Source organism: Ictalurus furcatus, chromosome 19 (assembly GCF_023375685.1).
Source record: "Ictalurus furcatus strain D&B chromosome 19, Billie_1.0, whole genome shotgun sequence".
Lineage (NCBI taxonomy): Eukaryota > Metazoa > Chordata > Actinopteri > Siluriformes > Ictaluridae > Ictalurus > Ictalurus furcatus.
The window spans coordinates 16,877,813-16,899,968 of NC_071273.1; the positions used below are offsets into that span (position 1 = coordinate 16,877,813).

The 22,156-nt window shown below is 39.4% G+C and overlaps 1 protein-coding gene across 1 annotated transcript; it reads left to right on the plus strand.

Annotated features, from left to right (window-relative positions):
- Positions 1-1,703: 1,703 nt before the first annotated feature.
- On the plus strand, positions 1,704-15,087 carry dera (deoxyribose-phosphate aldolase (putative)). Its single transcript, XM_053650716.1, has 9 exons — positions 1,704-1,835; positions 2,404-2,501; positions 2,587-2,734; positions 5,651-5,746; positions 5,856-5,990; positions 7,233-7,361; positions 13,930-14,042; positions 14,147-14,296; positions 14,670-15,087. The coding sequence occupies exons 1-9, from the start codon at positions 1,805-1,807 to the stop codon at positions 14,724-14,726; spliced, it is 957 nt and encodes a 318-aa protein (XP_053506691.1). The 5' UTR covers positions 1,704-1,804; the 3' UTR covers positions 14,727-15,087.
- Positions 15,088-22,156: the final 7,069 nt, after the last annotated feature.

Here is a 22,156-nt window from a genome sequence, read left to right on the forward strand (position 1 = left end):
CATCCATTTTACTCTCATTTGTGACACGCCTGATGGTGATCCTGTTGTGGTAATGCTGCTTGTTGTCTCATCATCTGTTGTTTCCTTGAATGAAACATGTATACAATGTTCCTGTGTAAAGAGATTTAATACATGAAGTTGCCAGGTCGTGCACTTTTTAGACGGTCCCTTACTGACTCCATTACTATAAAGCGCTTATGACCTGCGTTTCTGAAAGATTAGCTTCAGCTGGCTTTAACGGGAGAAGCTTTTATAATATGATCAGTTGTACTTCCTTCTCTGTCCACTCTGGAGTATGAGAATACACATTTTGTCCTTTTTCTGTGTTTATTTTTTGAGAAATCGAAAAGATGGTGTATTTTTATCTGTCCAGTAGTCTTCGAACTTTGTTTTCGTCGTCGACTTTTCCTTTTCTTTTTTTGTAAACAAGCCATATTGTCACTTTACTAATTAGACTAGAAATGGTAAACGAAATGCGAGGGTGAGGCAATTTTTTTTTGTATTGTTTATTGTAAATAAAAGGGGGTGGGGGGGGGGAGAGTGGTTACAACGTTAAAAGAGGTTTGTTACTCCATGTTGCCCTCTAGTGGAACAACAGAAACTAGTTCTTTTTCTTCTTTTTTAATCTTTCAATTCCATTAAAGAAGACGGTTAATTTAGTCTAATTTGACACCCATGTCACAAGATATACTGTGCGCTCTCAATTATTAGCTACGTGCCTTCACACAAACTGTACATTTCAATATGTCAGATGACTGCAGTGTGTTAAAGCAGGTAGACCAGGTTATCTAATGTTATTAAGAAACCATGCTGGAATGAACAAAGAGTGAACTTGGTGTCTTTGTAGCACATTAGAGTACATAGAAATGGGAGAACCTTTGGTACAGTATCATGCAAGAGTTTGTATCCCATGGTTTTTGAAAAAGTACATGAAAACAATGTTGATATTATTTTGTATTTTTATCTTAAGGCCACGGTTCTCAAAGTGGGGTCCAGGAACCCCTATGGGTCCCTCAAGCATAGTCAAGGGGTCAGTAATTCTAATTTTGCTATAGTGGTGGACATCACAGCCGATCATTACCAAAGGTATTATGCCTAGATAATGTCAACTGGAGACTAATAATTCTATAAAAATGGGTTCTAAAAAAAACCCCAACAACTCTTGCTCCAATAAACAGGCAAAATATTATTGTACACATATTGTTTGTGTGTGTGTGTGTGTGTGTGTGTGTGTATATAAACACTTAAATGGGTCATTGTGTCTTAAGATACAATAGGAAAATAAGGCAAATCTGTTAAACATAACTTTTGTGAAACACAATTTTTTCTTCCACTCACCTGTATATGAAACACATTTGACCTTTTAACTCTTTGAATCTGTTTTTTAATTAAAATAATAATTTAAAAAAACCCCACAACTGATAAAATAATGTAATAAAAATAGTTTGCTGTCTGATTACCAGCTTTGTGAAATTACATAAAATGTTAAATCAATATTAAACGAACCTAATTAATTAAAAACAAAACAAAACTAACAAACAAAAAACCCACCGTTGTTATTTGCACTACCGTTTACACTGTAATCAGGTTACATTAATTCCGAGAGGCTGCTCTCTAAACACGTGACTCTTTACGCCCGTGAAAAGCTGTGAAGTGATTGGCTTTGGGTCTCGTGACGTCATTTTGTCAATCCGCAACCAGGAAGTAGTTTGGTGTGCGCTATCAATGTCCAGAAACAGTTCTTACTACACTCATTTAAATACTACTACTAATAAATAAACCATATTGTTTATCGTTGTTAATCATGTCCGACAGAAATCCCGGAATGGATCTGGGTAAGTGTCTTAATCAGTTTGTTGTTATTTTCTCCCCCTTACTAATGGGGATGCCATCTGCACGTGATGGTGTTTTATTCTATAGAATGATAGATGATGGGACTATATGATAGATGTTGTTGGGGATAATAGTAATGACGACATAAGTTTTAATTTAACCTGTATACTCCTTGGGTGTAGAGGACCCATTTCAATTTTAATAAGTTACACATGACCTACAAAAGATGGACTATTGGACTTGGACTTATGCTAAATACATTGGATAAATACAAACCACTCCATCTTTTATGTGTATATATATATATATATATATATATATATATATATATTTATATATATATATATATATTTATATATATATATATATATGTGTGTGTGTGTGTGTGTGTGTGTGTGTGTGTGTGTGTATGTATATGTGTATTTTCAAGACTATCTCAAATCTTAACACCTATCCAATTAATTAACCCCCCTAAACATTGGGACTCCAAATAGCTATACAAAGGCGAGACTGAATCAGAAGTGACTGGTTAGTGTAAAAGTTGCATATCTATATTTTCCTCTTCGACAGATCTGGAGTGGGTGTCAAAGGTCAGAGTGAACACTCAGGCTGTGCTGAAAAGGGCCCAACAAGTTCAGGGCCGCAAGGTGGCCAAGAAAGAATGGCAGGTAGGCGAATGCTAACAGACTGCAGGACCTGAACTAAGTTTGTATTTGTGAGAAGCACGTGACCCAAAAGAATCGTCCTTTACAGGCAGCCTGGCTCCTGAAGGCTGTGACGTGCATCGACCTGACGACACTCTCTGGTGATGACACGCCATCTAACGTCCACCGATTGTGCATGAAGGCCACGCGGCCAGTCCGCTACGACCTGCTGCAGAGCATGGACATGCATGATAAAGGTTCATTTCCCTGCTGTTTAGAAGTGTTTATACAGTATTGCTTACATTTATTAAAAAAAGAGAAGGACAAATTGCATGCAGACCATCCTGAATCCCACGAAAGAGGTATTAATGGTGGAGTGATTTTAAGTCTCTTTACACTCCAGCAGCTGTCAGTAAAATATCAGCTCATCAGAAAGTTTCCAGTCTATATGGTGCCCTGGACAACAAACAAATTATGTGCATCATCAACATACAACTATTCAGGACAAGGAGCCGTCTCTTCTTGCCTGTCAGTCATGATGCCTGACAATTCCCACTTGCACTAGCATACAGGCATTCTAGCCTTGCTTTTTGGGACCATGGCTTTGAAGGGTACACTAAAAGGATGAGGTGTATTTGTTGAATTTTTGAGTTTGAACATCGCTGGTACCAACTAAACACCAACACAAAACAATTTTTGTTTAATAGCTGAACATTCTGGCTTCGTGAGACATACCTCAAACAAGTTAAATGAAATTATTTTAATTAATGACATATTTTTTTCCAGATGAAGTAGAGGGAAAAAATGATAGAATCACTCAACGTTGAGGAAATAATTATGGAATCATCAACAAAAAAAAAGATCACAATTAGTACTTTGTTGCTCCTCCTCTGGCTTTTTTTTCTTTAAGGCATGGACTTCACTAATGAAAAACAACATTCTTCATCAAGCTGGTTTAAACTTTCTTGCATAGCATTTGACAGATCAGTTTTGCAGGATGGAGCCTTATCATGGACCAATTTTTTAAATTTCCAATATAAATTTTCAATGGGATTGAGATCCAGACTGTTTGCTGGCCATGTCATTGAGCTGGTCTGCCTTTCCTGAAGAAAAGCTTTAACACTCTTTGCTCTGTGGCGAGATGCATTATCATCCTGAAAAATGACTTCATCACCAAACCCATTTTCTATCAACGGAATTAGAAAAGTGTCCAAAATTTCAGTGTACACGTGTGCATTGACTGTGGAAGTCTCCCCTGGTCCTTTACCTGACATGCAATCCCATATCATTAATGAGTGGGGAAATTTGATTTTCTTCAGACAGTCATCTTTATATGTTTCATTAGAACAGCACCAGACAAAAGTTCCAGCATCGTCTCCTTGGCCAAAGCAGATTCATGATTCATCACTGAATATCACTTTCATCCAATCATCCACACTCCATGACTGCTTCTCTTTAGCCCACTGTAACCCTGTTTTCTTCTGTTTAGGTGTTAGTGCTGGTTTTCGTTTGGCTTTTCTATACGTAAAACCCATTTCACAGCTGATTGGGAACAGCCAACATCTTTTACCACACCTCGTGCTGGATTTCCTTCTAGAAGGAGTTTTTATTTTTGTGTTTATTTTTTTCTATGAAGTAAAAAATTTTGGTGAGCATCCTCTTAGTGTGTGTGTGTGTGTGGGGGGGGGGGTTAATAAGAGTGCTAAACATCTGGGATTAGACTTTTGTGTGGATTCTGCAGGCCTTTAATTCTGATTTTTGGTTACCAGTCTAAAAGACAAATAGGTGTAAAATAGCAATCAGTTTAGTTGGTAAACTAAGAATGCACTGCAAATGCTAACGATGTTGGTACACCTGGGTGACTAGGAACAGGATCTTGTTTAACCATGAGTTCCTGTTTCACAGGGGTATAAATATGAGGTAACACATAGGCCAAATTCCCTTAGTCATTCATAACATTGGGTAAGACCAAGGAATATAGCTGTGATCATCGGCAAAAGTTTATTTTGCCCATCAGGGCAATAATTAAGAAGCTCCAGTCAACTGGAAATGTTATGAATCATCCTGGAATTGGACATGTGTCTATATTGTCTCAACACACTGTGAAGAGGATGGTTCGAGTGGCCAAAAAATCTCCAAGGATCACAGCTGGAGAATTGCAGAAGTTAGTTGCGTCTTGGGGTCAGAAAGTCTCCAAATCTACAATCCGAAGTCACCTACATCACCACAAGTTGTTTGGAAGGGTTTCAAGAAAAACGCCTCTACTCTCATCCAAAGACAAACTCGAGCATCTTCAGTTTGCCAGACACTACTGGAACTTCAAATGGGATCAGGTTCTATGGTCAGATGAAACCAAAATAGAGCTTTTTGGCAATAAACACCAGAGGTGGTTTTGGTGCACATAGAGAGGTAGTTATATGGAAAAGTACATCATGCCCACGGTTAAATATGGTGGTGGCTCTTTAATGTTTTGGGGCTGTTTTTCTGCCAGAGGACCTGGACATTTTGTTAGGATACATTGCATCGTGGACTCAACTATCAACAGATATTAAATGAAAATCTGACTATCTCTGCCAGAAAGCTTAAAATGGGCCATGGTTGGATCTTCCAGCAGGACAATGATCCAAAACATACATCAAAATCAACACAAAAATGATTTACTGTCCACAAAATCAAGGTCCTGCCCTGGCCATCCCAGTCCTCTGACTTGAAACCCATAGAAAACCTGTGGGGTGAACTGAAGAGGAGAGTCCACCAGCATGAACCTCAAAATTTGAAGGATCTGGAGAGATTCTGTATGGAGGAATGGTCTTCAATCCCTTGCCATGTATTCTCCAACTTCATCAGGCATTATAGGAGAAGACTCAGACCTGTTATCTGGGCAAAGGGATGTAGCACAAAGTATAGACTAAAAGGGTGCCAATAATTGTTGCACACCTATATTTAACAAAGAATTTTTTTTGGATAAACCTGTGTTTTGTTTACAATTGTTTGATATCCATGAGAGCAGAGTATTTTTGTGAATTATTTTAACAAAAGATCAAAAGGTTAAACGATAAAGACAATTTTTCATAGCCTTTTTTGCTCATATTTACCAAGGGTGCCAATATTAGTGAAGGGCACTGTATATGGAGCTTTTCCTGAGTAAGCATTGTGCATATGTGTTTTTACAGGTATTACAACAGCTGCAGTGTGTGTTTATCCATCTCGTGTGGCTGATGCAGTAAAATCTTTAAAAGCAGCCAATTCCAGCATACCTGTTGCCTCTGGTGAGTTCCTAACACTGAAAATACACCATAAAGGGTATGTCATAGTCATGTAATGGAGCATTCAGTCCTGAAAGTGCCCTAATTTAACTTCCTGTGTATTTCAATCCAGTGGCTACTGGGTTCCCTGCTGGTCAGACTCCACTAAAGACACGCCTGGAAGAGGTGCGTATGGCTGTTGAAGACGGGGCAACTGAAATCGACATCGTCATTAATCGGACATTGGCTCTTACTGGACAGTGGGCAGGTGTGTATTTCTGTTTTGTGCACTGACCTTCAAATGCCATCAACCCCGTGTTCTTGATTTGTAAGTCAGAACATTTTTCATGGGTGGACAAATAATAAATGTATTAGCTATCCCAGTGAGTAAGCAAAAGCTCCAGTGTGCTGCACAGTCCCATGTTTTGGTTGCCTCGAAACCTAATTGACCAAAAGAATTGTACCTAACATAACAATACAGTATGTTAGCTAGTTATGATCGTGCAACACGTTGTGTTTGTACCCTCGAGAAAATGTCAGTGAGCAAAACTTTGGCGATTGTTTCCATTATGAGCCGTGTGCGATTGTATCCTGCGATGGGTTGGCACCCCATCCAGGGTGTCCCGTGCCTCATGCTCCAAGTTCCCTGGGATAGGCTCCAGGCTCCCCCATGACCCTGTGTAGGATAAGTGGTACGGAAATGGAAGGATGGATGTTTAACTGCAAGGTGATTACATACATTAGTGTTACATAACTTTATTTCAGTGTTTCCACATATCTGCATGTTCCTGATTCTGAAAAGGTCATCCATCATCCGTGCACACATTCATTTGACTTGTCACATTTCTACAGTCTGTGTTCAGTCAGATTATGCCTTGGATGAATCTGTAGTGTTGTTATAGCTACAGCGCTACAGCATCAAGATGCATCACACTACCATCACACTCGGGGCAGCTGTGATTCAGGTGGTAGAGCGGGTTGTCCACTAATTGTATGGTTGGTGGTTCGATTCCCGGCCCACGTGACTCCAAGTGTCCTTGGGCAAGGCACTGAACCCCAAGTTGCTCCCGATGGCAAGTTAGCGCCTTGCATGGCAGCTCTGCTACCATTGGTGTGTGAGTTTGTGTGTGAATAGGTGAATATAGCGCTTTTATCCAAAGCGCTTTACACTGTGTCTCATTCACCCATTCACACACACACTCACACACCAGTGGTAGCAGAGCTGCCACGCAAGGTGCTAACTTGCCATCGGGAGCAACTTGGGGTTCAGTGTCTTGCCCAGGGACACTTCGGTATGTGGAGTCATCTGGGACGGGAATCAAACCGCCAACCCTACGATTAGTGCACAACCCGCTCTACCACCTGAGCCACAGCCACCCATCATGCACATGTCTTATGGCTTTGCTTTTAAACTACAGCTATGCTGTTGAAGTGTAAATTCAGTCATGATAGATTTATTCTGGGTGGAGAATTTAAAGTAAAGGCAGATTTTTTTTTTTGGCTTCCGCAGAGTTATATGATGAGATCCGGCATTTCAGAGAGGCATGTGGTGATGCTCACATGAAGACCATCCTGGCAGTAGGAGAGCTGGGCACTTTCACCAATGTCTACAAAGCCAGTCTCGTGTCAATGATGGCAGGTAAAGAACTGATCATTTTAGATCTATAAAAACTGTACACTTTTCAAATTCCAGTCCTCAAGAACAGTACACTCTAAGAACAAAGGGTACTAAACTTTACCGTTAATTGTTTCTGGGTTGGTACCCTAATCTTTATACCTATAAGATGTATCTTTCAGCTGGATATGTGCATATAATGCACTTTTAAAATGATTTAAGATACATAATTGTACCATAATAATTGATTCTTATAGTAAAGCTTTACAGGTACACTTCATGCATTTCTAGGTAAAAGATGCATACAAAAGGCACTTGAGGGTACCATGTCAGCAACAAGAAAAAGTAAAGATTAGTACCCTTTTTCTGAGAGTGTACTGTTGAGGTCCTAGCCGAGAAATGGAAAAAATAATGGTAAATGGTGTGCACTTAGATATCGCTTTTTTAACTTTAGCGGTTCCAAAGTGCTTTTTCACCGTGTCTCATTCACCCATTCACACACACCCTCACACACCAATGGTAGCAGAGCTGCCATGCAAGGCGCTAACTTGCCATCGGGAGTAACTTCGGGTTCAGTGTCTTGCCCAAGGACACTTCGGTATGTGGAGTCATGTGGGACGGGAATCGAACCTCCAACCCTATGATTAGTGGACAACCCACTCTACCACCTGAGCCACAGCTGCCCAAAAAAAGGTCCTAAACTTGATCTATGAGGGTCTGCAGCATCTAAGATTGAGCCCTGCACAGTGCAACCCAATTTTTGCCAGTCAGCTCAAACATATGAGGAAAGAAACGCACTTAGTGGACTAGTTCCTTTGTTCAGTATGTGGCAGCCTCAATGACCGATAGGTTCTTGACTCTTGAATTTTAACCCAGTGTGTTTCCTATCAAGAATGTTAGGCTACAAGTCAACAAAAACTGAAAAAAATTCACCCTGTTCACATCCGGCATTAACATCCTTATCGCGAAGAGTGGTGTGGGCTTCCACCAAAAGTAGTGCCAAGCGCCAAGTTTCTTATCAGACTAGGGAACTTCCACAACATGCCTCTTGGCAAACTACAAACAAGATTTTATGTGGATTTTCTTTTTCAATAATGGCTTTTTTTTCCCCCTCAAAACTCTTCCATGGAAGGCCTCCTCACGGTTGTGCTATATTCTTTCTACTTCAGGATATTTAGTTGTGCCCTGATTGATACTTTCTCAGTACTTTGTACCGTACTTGTTTACTTCCTTGGTCTTCATGAAACTGTTTGTGTAGGTATGTTCTCTTACAATCTCTGGGGCCTCCCAGGAACAGGTGCATTTATATTAAGATCATGTGGCATTTTAATTACTCACAGATGGACTCCGTTTCAATAATTATGTGACTTCTGATGGCAACTGGTTGTACCAGAACTAACTGAAAGGTTTCACAGGAACAAGCATGAATACTTGGGCATTACTTATGCAAACTTTTTATTTTATTTTTGTAAACAAATTCTTGGTTAAGTTTCTTGGTTTTTAACAAGGAGTAGGAGTTAAATCTAGGAGTAAGTCTTAAGCATGATGAATGACAGTCACTGAAAATCGAGAATCACTTTAAATCGATCAAGACATGCATGCAAATCATGTTAAATTATTTGTAAATAATTTTGCATTCGAGATTGCTTTTTCTCTCCACATAGTATTATGGGCTATTTTTGTATACTCATTTGTGTATGTCTCTTTCAGTTCAAGGTTGTAACACTACACAATGTGCAAAGGGATTGAAAACTTAAGCAAGGCTCTGTATACTGCAATGAGTTACCCTGCCCACTGCATGGTGCTGTTGGTTAGCTGTTGCATACCTACCTTTTCTCCAGATGGCCAATCATAATGACCAATATACCGAACGCACACACAGAGCAAGCCAGCGACTGTGTGCTTAAATAGCCATCGCCCGTTAAGCCGATTACTGTACCCAATTGTCAGTGGTGCTGATAGGGATCATTATTAAAATGCATTGCTTTTGTCGCAGTGCTCACTCCTTAATCTCTCCTTGTTCCTATGAATTGCGTATGAGGTTTCTGAAATTGAATGATAATTTCGCCTATTAATCTGCGACGGCGAGGCTATTTTACTCCCTCGCTCGCCAGCATTGTACCCCCGCACTGCTGCAAATGAATAGAGCTTCATTACTGTCGGCTGCGTTTAATAACCGTTATCCATTATGGTGTAATTAAGACTCCCCCGAACGAATCTCAAGGATTACGCCAGTCTGATGGAAAGGGGGAGTGAGAGAGGGAGCGAAAGAGTGCAGAGGGTGAAGAGGAAGTGTGGAGAGGAAGGAAGAGCGGGGGGGAAAGAGTGGAAAAACACATAGAACATATCCCTAATGAACTGAAAAATGTTCATCTTGTCCTGTTTGGTAATGAACAGTCATTAGACATACGGCAGGGCAGAAGGGTGGGGGTTCAAAACCGGTTCACAGTTTGTGGTTCATCTATTAAAATCGTCATTTTATCTTCTATTTTTATCAGATCACTGATAAACCATAATAGGCTGAGAAGGAGAGGAAGGGAAAAATGAGTGTTCTTATTGATGAACACGCTCACGCCCTGTGCACTCCGCCGACGGGAGCATATGTTCTTGTCTGGCCCGGCGTGCTTTCAGGACTAATGTCCTGTCTGGGTGCAGAACCAGACGGCCCTATAAAACGCCAAAATAGAAGCGAGTTCTAAAATTGTGCATCCTCACTCCAGATTTTTCTATTCCTGTAGCTCATTTGAGCCTGCCGTACATGCTGCGAAGTAGCTCTCTCTCCCGTTTTACTGCATTGTAATAAACCCCAATAGCCACAAGAGACGAACTCTGATCCCAGACCAGATGGTCTGTGAAAATCAAAACTTTAGCCTATGAGCTTCTTATTACTGCAGAATAAACAAACTATATACAAACTAGGGCTGCACTATTAATTGTTTTTAAACCAAAATCACGATTTGAAAGGGTGCGATTTTCAAATCACAAAAGCTGCGATTATTTCGATTAAGGACGCACAGATCGCAGCACAGATCAGCAGGAGTCAGATTTTATTTAATCACGTGACGAGAGTGAGACGAGCTGACTGACAGGGAGAGTGAGGCGAGCTGATGGACAGGAAGAGTGAGGTGAGCTGACGGACAGGAAGAGTGAGGCGAGCTGATAGACAGGAAGAGTGAGGCAAGCTGACTGACAAGACGATGGCGGAAGATGTTTAATACAAGCGATTTTGTCATTGTACTGTTTTGTAGTTGTGTTTTTCATTAAGAATAATAATGACACCACCATTCAAGCGATTGCTGCCCCCGAATTACCACAAATTTGAAGGCGAAAGTGAAATGTGCACGACCGCACAGACATTCATAAGCGATTTAAAAGCGAGGGGGAAAAGAGGGGAAACCGCCAGTGGGATTCGTACTTTCCCATGGACCATCGCTTCTGGATTGAAAGATGCGCTAGCTGACTGGGGTCTGAATGAAGAAGGCCAGGTGTGCATCACCACAGACAATGCAGCCAACATAATAGGGGCAGTGAAAATAAATGGATGGACCAGGCTTCAGTGTTTTGGTCACAGACTCCATCTTGCTATCGGTAAGTGTTCATATATAATATAAATTTTTATAATCGGAAATTATTCATATAGAATCCATAATCATATATGTGCCCTTTATTTAGAAAAAAAACATTAGAATTGCAACGCTAAAATATATTGGTAACACTTTGGTAAAATTCAAACTGTTAACATTAGATAATGTTGAGTATTTAATTTACATATAATAACAATGATAAATAATACTACAGCATTGGTTGAGGTTTGTTAATAATATAATTTACTGCATATACTAATATGTTTCAAATTTCAGTATTCAGTTTGTTTTAAAGAACTATGTATTATGAACCAATATGAATTATTAATGAACAGTGGTGTATGTGTATAAATTAACATTACCTTAAATAAATAAATGCTGTAGTTATTTGCTTGATTTGTCATGACAGATGTTTGCATCATAGCAGTTTTATTTGGCAAAAAAAAAAGTGGTTTTAAATAAACAGCAGCAGTAGGTTTTTTTTTTGCATTGTTTTGTGTGTTTATTGTAGTGTTAGAAGATAAATTTGTGATTATGCTCGGTTTTTCCCAAATTTCTCCATCTGGGGATTAATAAAGTATTAGCTTATCTTATTATCTTATTGTCTTATTTTATCTTTCTTTGATGCTGTGCAAACCACCACAACAAACCTGTAGCTCTTTTTTTAAAAAATAATAGTAAATCGTAGTTTAAATCGCAAATCGCAATTTTGATCAGAAAAATTGCAATTAGATTTTTTTCTCCCATTCGTGCAGCCCTAATACAAAACATCCAAACCTAAAAGCTTATAAATAAAAAGAAATATGTAATGAAAAGAAAATAGCATAACTAATTAAGTTCTTGGTGGTTAAGGCTCTGGGTTACTGATCGGAAGGTCAGGGGTTCAAGCCCCAGCACTGCCAAGCTGCCACTGTTGGGCCCTTGAGCAAGGCCCTTAATCCTCTCTACTCCAGGGGTGCTGTATCATGGGCGCATGTATTTCACTGTGCTTTAATGTATATGTGACCAATAAAGACTTATTATTATGATAAAAATGTAACATTATAGACAAATGTGTGCAACAGGAACCAGGGCTGGTATGCATCAAGCTTCTGAGAATTACTCTAAAATAGTCTTAGACATGTACTTGCGTCTGAGCAAATTCGTAGTTAAAAGCTGGGAGTAAAATGTGTTCTAGAAGTTCTCAGAGCAATAATAATTCTGTAAATACAGAATCAGTTTAAATTGGTAAACCACGTCCCATTTCCATAATACGAGCCAACAGAAGTGCACAATAAGTATATGCAAATCATGTTGTATTTTATGTTTATAATAATAATAGAAGCATATTTACAATCCACTTATTACATCGTGCTGTTTTACATGAGATGAAATGAACAGAGCGACCAGATGAGGACATGCTGCATCTGAAATGATTGTTCCAGTAATGTGATGTTTGCATTGTATTTGATTACTGATTAAATAACAGGATAACTGCATGATCGTGACCTGGCATGTTTCGAGGTCTGCATCATCAATCAGTTGATTGTCTTTCAGTGCGCAGATGACTGTGGGTGCATGTCTTTTCTCTCTCACTGCTGCAACTGTTTGCTATGCTTACCAGTTTGAAACACCTGTAAAGCACTCTTAATAGTCAACAGGGACAGGTCTAGGGTTTTTATTTTCCATTGGGGGAACAAGGGGGGTACAAAGGGTATTAACTGGGTGGCCCAGCTGAGGATAAACATGTGCAGTGGTCATTTTACATGACTCCATGTTACCATTATATGCTGTATTACCAATATCAATGCAATCAAGTTATATGATGAAGCCACTGTGATATGACTTAAGAGATTTCTAATTAATTAAATTGCAACTCTGAACAAGCTTTTTACTGTAAGACATTTGCCTGTCAATGCTTATACTTCTTCTCATTGAACCAGACAAACTCTCACTCACTCACTTTCAGTGATTGCTTTTCCTGCTCAAGGATGCTGTGAATCCTCTCAGGACAACATGCACACATACATTCACACTTAGGGGCAATTTATCTTGAGCAGTCAACCTACTGGCATGTTTTTGGGAGGTGGGAGGAAACCGGAGAACCCAGAGAAAACCCAGAGGGACACCGGGAGAACGTGCATAGAAACTCCACATAGACAGTAACACAAGCTGTGAGGGTCCATCAGACCACCCTTTAAACCAGACTTCATAGTTTCAATAGAATTATACCACAGCTTAATATTAATGCACAGGTTCTAATATGCAATCTTTTCTATAGTACCATCTTAATCACATCGACTTGTATTGTAGATGTTCCACATAATCTAAGATTAATAATAAAGAGATTATGAAAATATGCCAATATTTAACAAATAAATCTATATATATTTTTTATCTGGTTTTATTGTTTATTGGAAGGAGTTGAACATTTTTGGAAGGAGTCTCCAGTGTCAGCGCTTTGTAACTTTGCAAGCGTTCTTCCACAGGAGTCTTTAGTGCTTTGTGGTTTCTTGGTCTCATCAACTTCACTATAACGTATGTTATAAAAGGGACTTGCTTTCTGGTGCTGAAAGGTGTACGCTTTGGGTCATTTTGCCAACTTGCTTTTACTTGAATCGGTACGAGTAGAACCAAAATGCCTCCGCTTTCAGAATTATTGAGCAGTTATGACCTACTCTGAGAGGCGTGATGAATGCTGTCTGTGTGGAGATACACGTGCCCATGTGGGTTTCCCAAAACAACATGCCAATAGGTAGACTTGATGCTCTAAATTAACCCAAGGTATAAATGTGTCTGTGTGTGTGTGTGTGTGTGTGTGTGTGTGTGTGTGTGTGAGTGAGAGAGAGAGAGAATGAAAATGAATGTGTGTATGCATGGTGCCCAGTTATGGACTAGCTTCCAATCCAGGGTGTATTCCTGCCCTGCTCCCAGATAAACAAATAAGCATTATTTGCTTAGAAAAATTTATGTTTAAAAATGCAGTTGCAGGATACAAGCGTCACTCATGTCTTCTCACTATCCACTAGGATCTGACTTCATCAAAACTTCTACTGGCAAAGAGTCCGTTAATGCCACCTACCCAGTCGCCATAGTAATGGCCCGGGCCATTCGAGACTACTACTTGAAGACGGGTCACAAGGTAGAGTCAACGAGGGAAGGCTGTCCGAGCCACTTCACCTGTTCTTTCAGCTTTCCAGTACAAGATTGAAGCATTACCTGTGCGTGTATGTGTGTGTGTTGCAGGTTGGGTTTAAGCCAGCGGGAGGTATTCGGACAGCGCAGGAGGCCTTGGTGTGGCTGGTACTAATGAAGGAGGAGTTGGGTGACCAGTGGCTCACTCCTAACCTCTTCCGCCTGGGAGCCAGCAGTCTTCTCGGAGACATTGAACGGCAGGTGGGCTCTGTTCAGATTACACAGCACAGAACTCTTTGCAGCACATGAACTCATCAGTAAACATTACCCTCACGATTAATTTTGTGTGCAGATTTTTAATATTGTGTATTTTTTACATCAAAGTTTGAGTAGCAAAGTGCTGTTTTCATGATTTGCTAAGGTCACAATAATTCACTTACTGAATTACTGAAATGGTGATTTTTTTTTTTGTACCTTAGTAAACCCAGTTTGTCCATAACTGCCAGTGGGTTTGAAGTTATTTAGAGGTTTTAAATGATTCTAGATGACTAAAACACAAACACTAAAATGCTTTATTTTTATTTCGAATTAATAAAAGGACTCTTCTAACCATGGAATTTTTTGAACTTCACAGATTTACCACTATGTAACGGGACGCTATCCAGCCTATCACGAGTTGCCTATGGCCTGATTTCTTGAGATCCTGTCCATGTGACCAACGAGACTCAGGACCTGTTCCAATTAGCCAATCACACCATGAAGAAAGCCTCCATTGAAGTCTTCAGGGAAATAAAGTTACTTCCTAACAAACATTAAGTGTGTTTTACAGATATGAAGATCATGCTGAGTGCAGGACCTTCCACTGCCCTTGCCTTGATTTTGTAAATGAGTACTTCATTTTATCATTAAGTCATTTCATACTGAATAGAAAAAACGTATTTGAAGGGTATTATGTGAAGTTTATCTAAATCATTTTAGCTAAAGAAGATTTTTTTTTTTTTTTTCAAAATGAATTTAATAAAGTCCAAATGACATGATGTATTAATGTTCTACTCAGTTGATCAGTTTTCACTTTTTCCACTTCCACTGCATACCACTCTTATGTTTCAAATGTTCAATCCCACTGATAGCTAACCTCCTTGAGCATCTCCTAATCTGCACTCGGGGTCGCAGCATCACTCGCAAAGGGATATATTATTTGACTTCAACTGAGCTGATTTCATTAACTCTGCACGGCTCGTGTGAAGTGTGTGTTGGGGATTAATTAAAGGGGTTAAGTGAGTTTAAATGATCGGATCGAGCTGCACACCAATTTGGGCTTCATTTGAAGACGGAGGAACGAACTTTCTTCTCTTCCCTCTTTCTTCTTTAATTAAGATATCTCGGGCTGTGCCCTTGACTGGAACTGAGGATAAATGAGTGAATTAATTGTGGAATGGAGAATGAGCCTGGAGATGGGTTGAAGTGAGGTAAAACTTCAGGAAATGGAAGTATATTGAGGCCAGCATGACCCGAGAAAGTAGGAGAATATAATAAGGGATGAATGTGGATACATACATATGAGGCACTAGTTAGAAGTGGTCATTGGCGTCTTAAAGGTCTGTGAGATCATTTTTGCAAACAGAGCAGTTAATGTGATTAAACAGTAAAGGTGAATAAATGACAGCTTAGAGAACACCTACATGTAGTTGGAGAGGTGTTTGTTTTAATTGAAGCGAGGTACCGAATGATGATTTCAAAGTTCTAGTATACTGACCACTATAGCAGACCATTGAACCAAGATTGATTGAGATATATATATATATATAAAATTTCTATTAAACAGGAGAAACTATGATTGCATTGGAAGATAAAATTATTATATTAAATGCAATAACTAATAATAATAATATTATATTATATAGTATTATTATTATTATATTTTTTACAGAGCCCTCCATACATTTGTCCACATTTCCATAAGCTCGACCCACTACAAATAAAACCTCTACCTAACATACAAAAAAATACTATAGGTGCATAAAATTAAATACACAACAATCCTAAAAAGTCCAAGCTGCTCTTATGATAATAACTGATGTAAATTTATATTTTTGTGTCATGATTGTTTTTTGTAATGTTTAATTAGATTTTTGCTTTCTAACACATCAGAAATTCCATAAATTCCTTCAGGGCTATAGTACAGATTTCAGTTTACAGTTGAATAGCTCATGTACTCTGTCTGCATGCAACTTTCCTACGGTGTTTCGGCCTAATTATATATCTAAAGCTGTAAAGAATCAAATATTTGCGCATTTGACATTTTTCATTGTTTTATAATATTTGAAACATTTACAGGTTCAACTAAAATCCATCTTACTTATAACATTCAGCAGCTCCCATCTTCGAGTACCACTGCTATATATACACTATTCATTCTATTTTATTTACATGTTGATTAGTAAAGAAGTAATAGCAGCTTGGTGGACAGGTCTCATTTAGACTAGCTGTGCAGTGTATAAGGCCTCAGGAAAAAGCTGCATCAGGTTGATGAAGCACCACAGCGCTATGCGTCTCTCTCCACCTCCCAGAAGCCGTGACAGATTAGCTGCACTTACATAAAGGCATGTAGATCATCTGCAATCTGGAGCTGTGGTCTGCACCAGCATGCTAGATAAGACTGAAAGATTGAGTCGGCCTCCAGATTGATTCCACCCTCCGTAGAGAAAGCTCTTTCTGTCTACTCTCTTTCTCTCTCCCTGCTTCTCGGCTTTTCTCTCTGTCACTCGCTGTCTTTGAGGCCTTCTATCATTCTATCACAGGACTTGCATGGCCTGTGGTTATGAGTTTTCATAAGCTGATGATTCTCTCTGGACACATTCACAGTATAATTACTGATTTTCCACTCCTGTGTATTGACCACAGTGGTGATGTCATCTTATAAAAACTAGCACCACTGCACAATCTAGGACAAAATACAAAAGAAAAAAAGTGTATGGGTTGAAATGTATGTGATTCCAAACCGAAAACCAAATAAGAGATTTCCCCCCCCCCTAAGAAATGCACAAGATTGATACTTTTACAGATGTGTTCATTTGTCATATAAGTCTAATTTGATTATGGGGTCACACAGTGAATGAAATGTAAATTAATTAAGCTTCCAGGAAACAGATGCCATAGGGAATAGCTGAATTACAGTTGAATTATTCATTAGAATATGGAGCTCTGGTGCTTGGGGCACAATTCTGCATTTGATATAAATCATTATATTTGACATATAATATTGCAAAATCTTAAAAATGTTGTGCTCAACTATTTTATATGTCATTAGGAATATTATTACAAGATGGTAAAGTATCACCTAAGATGATATACCTCATCAACTACTACATATAACAGAGAAAGTCTGAAACTCAGACTTAGCTACGTTTTAATCTGGTTTTCCAAGAGGAAATAAGTACACTCATGCCTTTGTACTATATTATTACAAACTACATGGTAGCGTCATGCTCTTTTTAACAGAGTGTCTGGATCTGTCAACTGACCAGAGTGGCTCTCACTCACTCTCTGACACATCCCTTTGCTCAGACTGATTGCTTTTCTGTTGTTTTATTCATCAATGTTTTTAGCCAGAGAGCGGATGTGAAAAATGGTGTGGTCCGGGAGGTGTTTCCACACCAAAAAGCTGTTTGTAATGAGACACTAGTCACATGTCAACTACACTCATTACACACCAGGTCTAGGATTTGTCATCCGGAGGCTCGGAAGACAAGATAGGGAGACGTGTGAGATGTCAACTTTCCATCAGTTATAGCAGTCCACTAGCTAATTTTTCTTGGACAGACACACTGTGGTCCTTGATGTGAATGATGGAGCACACACATCATATATTTAACACATGTTTGAAAATAGGTCCAATAACACTGAGAGGCTTAAAAAAGGAAAGGCAATATTTCAGACCGAGGACGTGGTATAAAATATGTAGGACTAGTCTAACTTGTATATTCTTGAGAGGATGTCATTCTTTTCAGCTGGCAGGCCAAATCATTAAAATACCACAAGATGTTGATAAATAGTATAAAATGACAAATGTGTGAAACAAAGTGAATGAAAAAAATGTCATGAGTGCACTTCAAAATGGTGTCAGACTCCGTGCTAGAATCTATGCATAATTGGTAACATGATGTGACACAGCCGGGGTGACGTATTTGACAATACAACCTGACAGTAGGAGTTGGGATGTGATGCATGATGACACGTGCCAGTTTGCAGACTAAATATGGTAACGGGATTTAAGCTAATTTGAGTAGACGTGTTAAGACAACCAGCGCAACAGTTTTAAGTCCCAGAATGCTGTCTATTCATCTATCCTACTATAACATAAAATAATAATAAAAAATAATAAAAAACTTAATATACATAATTAACCTTAATTAGTTTACTTCCTAGAAAGCACTTTTTATTTGGTGCTAACTGAAATCTGCCCTGTGATATTTTGGCTCAGCCACAGGTGCTTAAGCTTTTGACTGGAGCCAAGAGAATTCAGGAAGGCGAAATTGTTGCCAGATCTGCTTGTAAAAAAAAAAAAAAAAAAGTCTTGGTGAGAAAACTGCAAAGCAACACTAGTTAGAAAAAAAAACAAACAAAAGTGCAAAGATTGACTTTCAAAGGAAAGCCAACAGTAGCAGCATCCAGGTTTTACACCTGACTGTTTTCTCCCCAGTATCAGTTGGATTGCACTGGAGGTTTGACCTTAGCCCTCAGTCATGGTGAATTTCACCTCACCAGTAAGGTCACACACAGTCATTCTTTGTCTAACGAACACAAAGCCCAGGTGAAAAGCAGAGACGATAATTGGCTCTTCAGCTGTAATGATATTAATGATGCAATTAAAACAAGAGCTTGCTTCTTCTGGGAGATGGAGAAACAGGTAGTGATGGCTGCTACCCAGGGACTTCACTAGTGTCAGTCTAGCGCTTCTGATGCTGCAATGATGCGCACAAAAGCAAAGGGCCAGAGCAAGAGCGTGCGATGGCTCGCCGCCGAGCGTCTCCTGCCGTGCACACTTGTCTTTGAGTTCTGACCTTGACGCCTAGTTCCCCAGTGACAGAGAAGAGATGGAATACATGTATTCGAGATCAAACCGTCTGCTCGGGAATTCACCTGGCTCTGAAGTCTCTCCCTCCGACGGGCTGCACCGCAGCTGTCCTCGTCAAGCACACTGCTGCAAATTAAGGATAAATGTTAATTAGCTTCGATTTCTCTCAAATCTGCAGCAGATAAATTATTTGTCATTGACAGATCGGTGGAGTATTTATTGTCCATTAGATCCTGGCATGCATGAATTGAAAGTGATTTTAACTCCTGCTGTTTGCCAAAGAAACAAGCAAATGTGGCCCTACGAGAAACATACAGCAAATAAAAGTCTTTCTTCAGGTCTAACCTCCTTGTATAAAATATGGCTTTTGGATTATAATACTTCTATTTCTTGAATTTTACCATCCATAACCTGAAAACAGGAAAAGAACTGGCTCTGGCTGATGTACCGCTACACATATGGTCTCCTTTGCATTGCTCGTTGATTAATGAAAAGATGTCAAATTTGACAATCTGTGTAATCTACCTGAAAGTCCTTAGCACATTATCTTCAAACATCGTCACTGCGCCTGTGAAATGGACATCTCTGATATTGCTGATCTGCACCACTTGCATTTGCAAGGCTGCGCTTTACACACCAATTGAGTTTCCAAAGCACAAAATGCCACAATCCCAGAGCAATCGATACAGAAATATCCTTCTATGCTCACAATAAATGAAATGCTACCGCTCGAGGATGGGTGGGGTAGGGGATGGCGGTGTAGGCGGTGTAAGAGCCTCACTCCCAGATTACGACATTTGATGGATGCTCCAAAAACACGGCCGTGATCCTTATTGATCCTCCTTTTTCAATCAGGGTGAACATAATTATCGGTTTGGCTTCCGTCTCCTATGGGGTGATGAGAGTAATCCAGAAAATTCTTTAAAAAACCCAAGGTTAAATACCACAACTCAAACCAACAAACTATGGTGAACTTATTGAATAGATTATATGACTTTACAGTCATATAAGAGCAACGAGAATAATGACCAGAATATAGATTGCTAGCATCAATACATCAATGTCTGGAGATGTGGTTGTTTACAGGCCTCAATCTTTCTGATTTTATATATACATACATATATATATATATATATATATATATATATATATATATATATATATATATATATATATATATATATACACACACACACACACACACACTTTTGACTGTAACACTTGTGCTTTTTCAACATTCCATTCAAGATTTAGTCCCCCTTTGCTGTTATAATATTCTCCATTCTTCTGGGAAGGCTTTCCTTTAGATTTTGGATCGTGGCTGTGGGGATTTGTCAATTTGGCCACAAGAGCATTAGTGAGGTCAAGTACTGATGTTGGGTGAGGAGGCCTGGGGCGCAGTCGGCTTTCAAATTCATCCCAAAGGTGTTCAGTGGGTTTGAGGTCAGGGCTCTGTGTAGGACAATCAAGTTCTTCCACTCCAACCTTGGAGCTTGTTTATTCACAGGGGCATTGTCATGCTGGAACAGGTTTGGGCCTCTTAGATCCAGTGAAGGGAAATTGTAATGCTACAGCATACATATACAAGCCTATACAATTGTGCGCTTCCAACTTTGTGGCAACAATTTAGGGAAGGCTCACATATGGTCAGGTGTCACCAAACATTTGGCAACATAATGTATTTGACATGGAAATAATATAGAATTTGACACTAAATGAAATAATACCTTTAGTCTGTTCTAGTGATTCACAAAGAAATAATTACAAATTACCTGCTAGGTAAATTGACTATAGGTGTGAATGTGTGTGCATGGTGTAGATTTTCTTTACACGTGTCTAAGACTTTTGCATAATACTGCATAATTCTTGAAGAAAATGCTATTATTTAAAAATGAGTTCTCATGGCAATGATTTTTGTTCTAAGGAAAGAAAGTATTTTCTAGTACTGTTTGAGAGAAAATGATGATTTGTTGTGTGCAATGTTTACTTTCTCAATACTCTTTGGCCATTCTTTTGAAAGGTGCCAATAAAATTGGTTTCTTTTAAGCATTGGTTGGAGGAGTCTCTTAATTGTAATGCAATCAAAAGTGTGAGGGATCTGCCAGTTAATAGGAGATATAATAATTGTTTGGAATAGGGATTCTCAGCGGACTCCTCTGAGCGTGTTGGCAGGCGTTTGAAGTTTGAAGTTTGCCCTGACATTGGAAAAACTCAAGGGCAGGGGGGATGGGGAGGAAACAGAGCCTCTGAAATGAGACAGGAATAGAAAAATAGTGAAAGTGAAAAGGGGGGGTGGGGGGGAGATGGAGGCAAGTCAACTTCAGAAGTCATAAGTGCCATTTTACTTTGAAGTCAAAGAAAGATATGAGTGGTTTGGTGCACTGAGCAGGCTCTTTGTGCATGTGTGTGTGTGTCTGTGAGTGTGTGTGTGTTTGTGCAAGCTCAGGACTGGGCTGGTTCGAAACTCACAGCTCTCATTAACTATTAGAGCCCACTGTTGCCTTGAGAGACTTCAGTGAGGCTCAAAAAGCCTGCGATGCTCAAGGACCCTGGGTATGACCTTGAGCATCTCTTAAAAAAATCAACTTTAAAAAAAAAAAAAAAAAAAGATCCACCGCTCATCACCTTGAGAATCATTCTACAAGAAACAGAAGCGAGGAGGCGAGGGACACCTCTCCCTGGCTACACACAGGTGCACTGCCCTTCATCCCATATGAAGAAAAGACCACATATGAATTCGTTGTAGCTTTAACTACACTGAAAACGATATCAAATGGTGTAATGCCTGCGAGCCTGCCCTCCAGCGAGCGCCATGTGCATGTGAGGATGATTGCCTTGTTGTGTCCGCTAACTGCTAGAACATGCTGAGCCTAAGCTGCAGGGATGCTGATTAAGGCAGGATTGCCCTTAAGCTTCAAGTGGATGGTTCTTAGCTCCTTTCACTTTAAATTGGTTATATGTAGCACAGACTCAGTCTGTTAGAAACGACATGCTTCTTGCGTGTAACATGAGGCGCATGGACAATCAGTATGGGTATAATGCAA

Coding starts and splice junctions, on each gene's coding strand:
- dera (XM_053650716.1), top strand. CDS start 1,805: ATGTCCGACAGAAATCCCGGAATGGATCTGG. Junction 2,735..5,650: donor CATGGACATGCATGATAAAG/GTTCATTTCCCT, acceptor GTGTTTTTACAG/GTATTACAACAGCTGCAGTG. Junction 7,362..13,929: donor TCTCGTGTCAATGATGGCAG/GTAAAGAACTGA, acceptor ACTATCCACTAG/GATCTGACTTCATCAAAACT.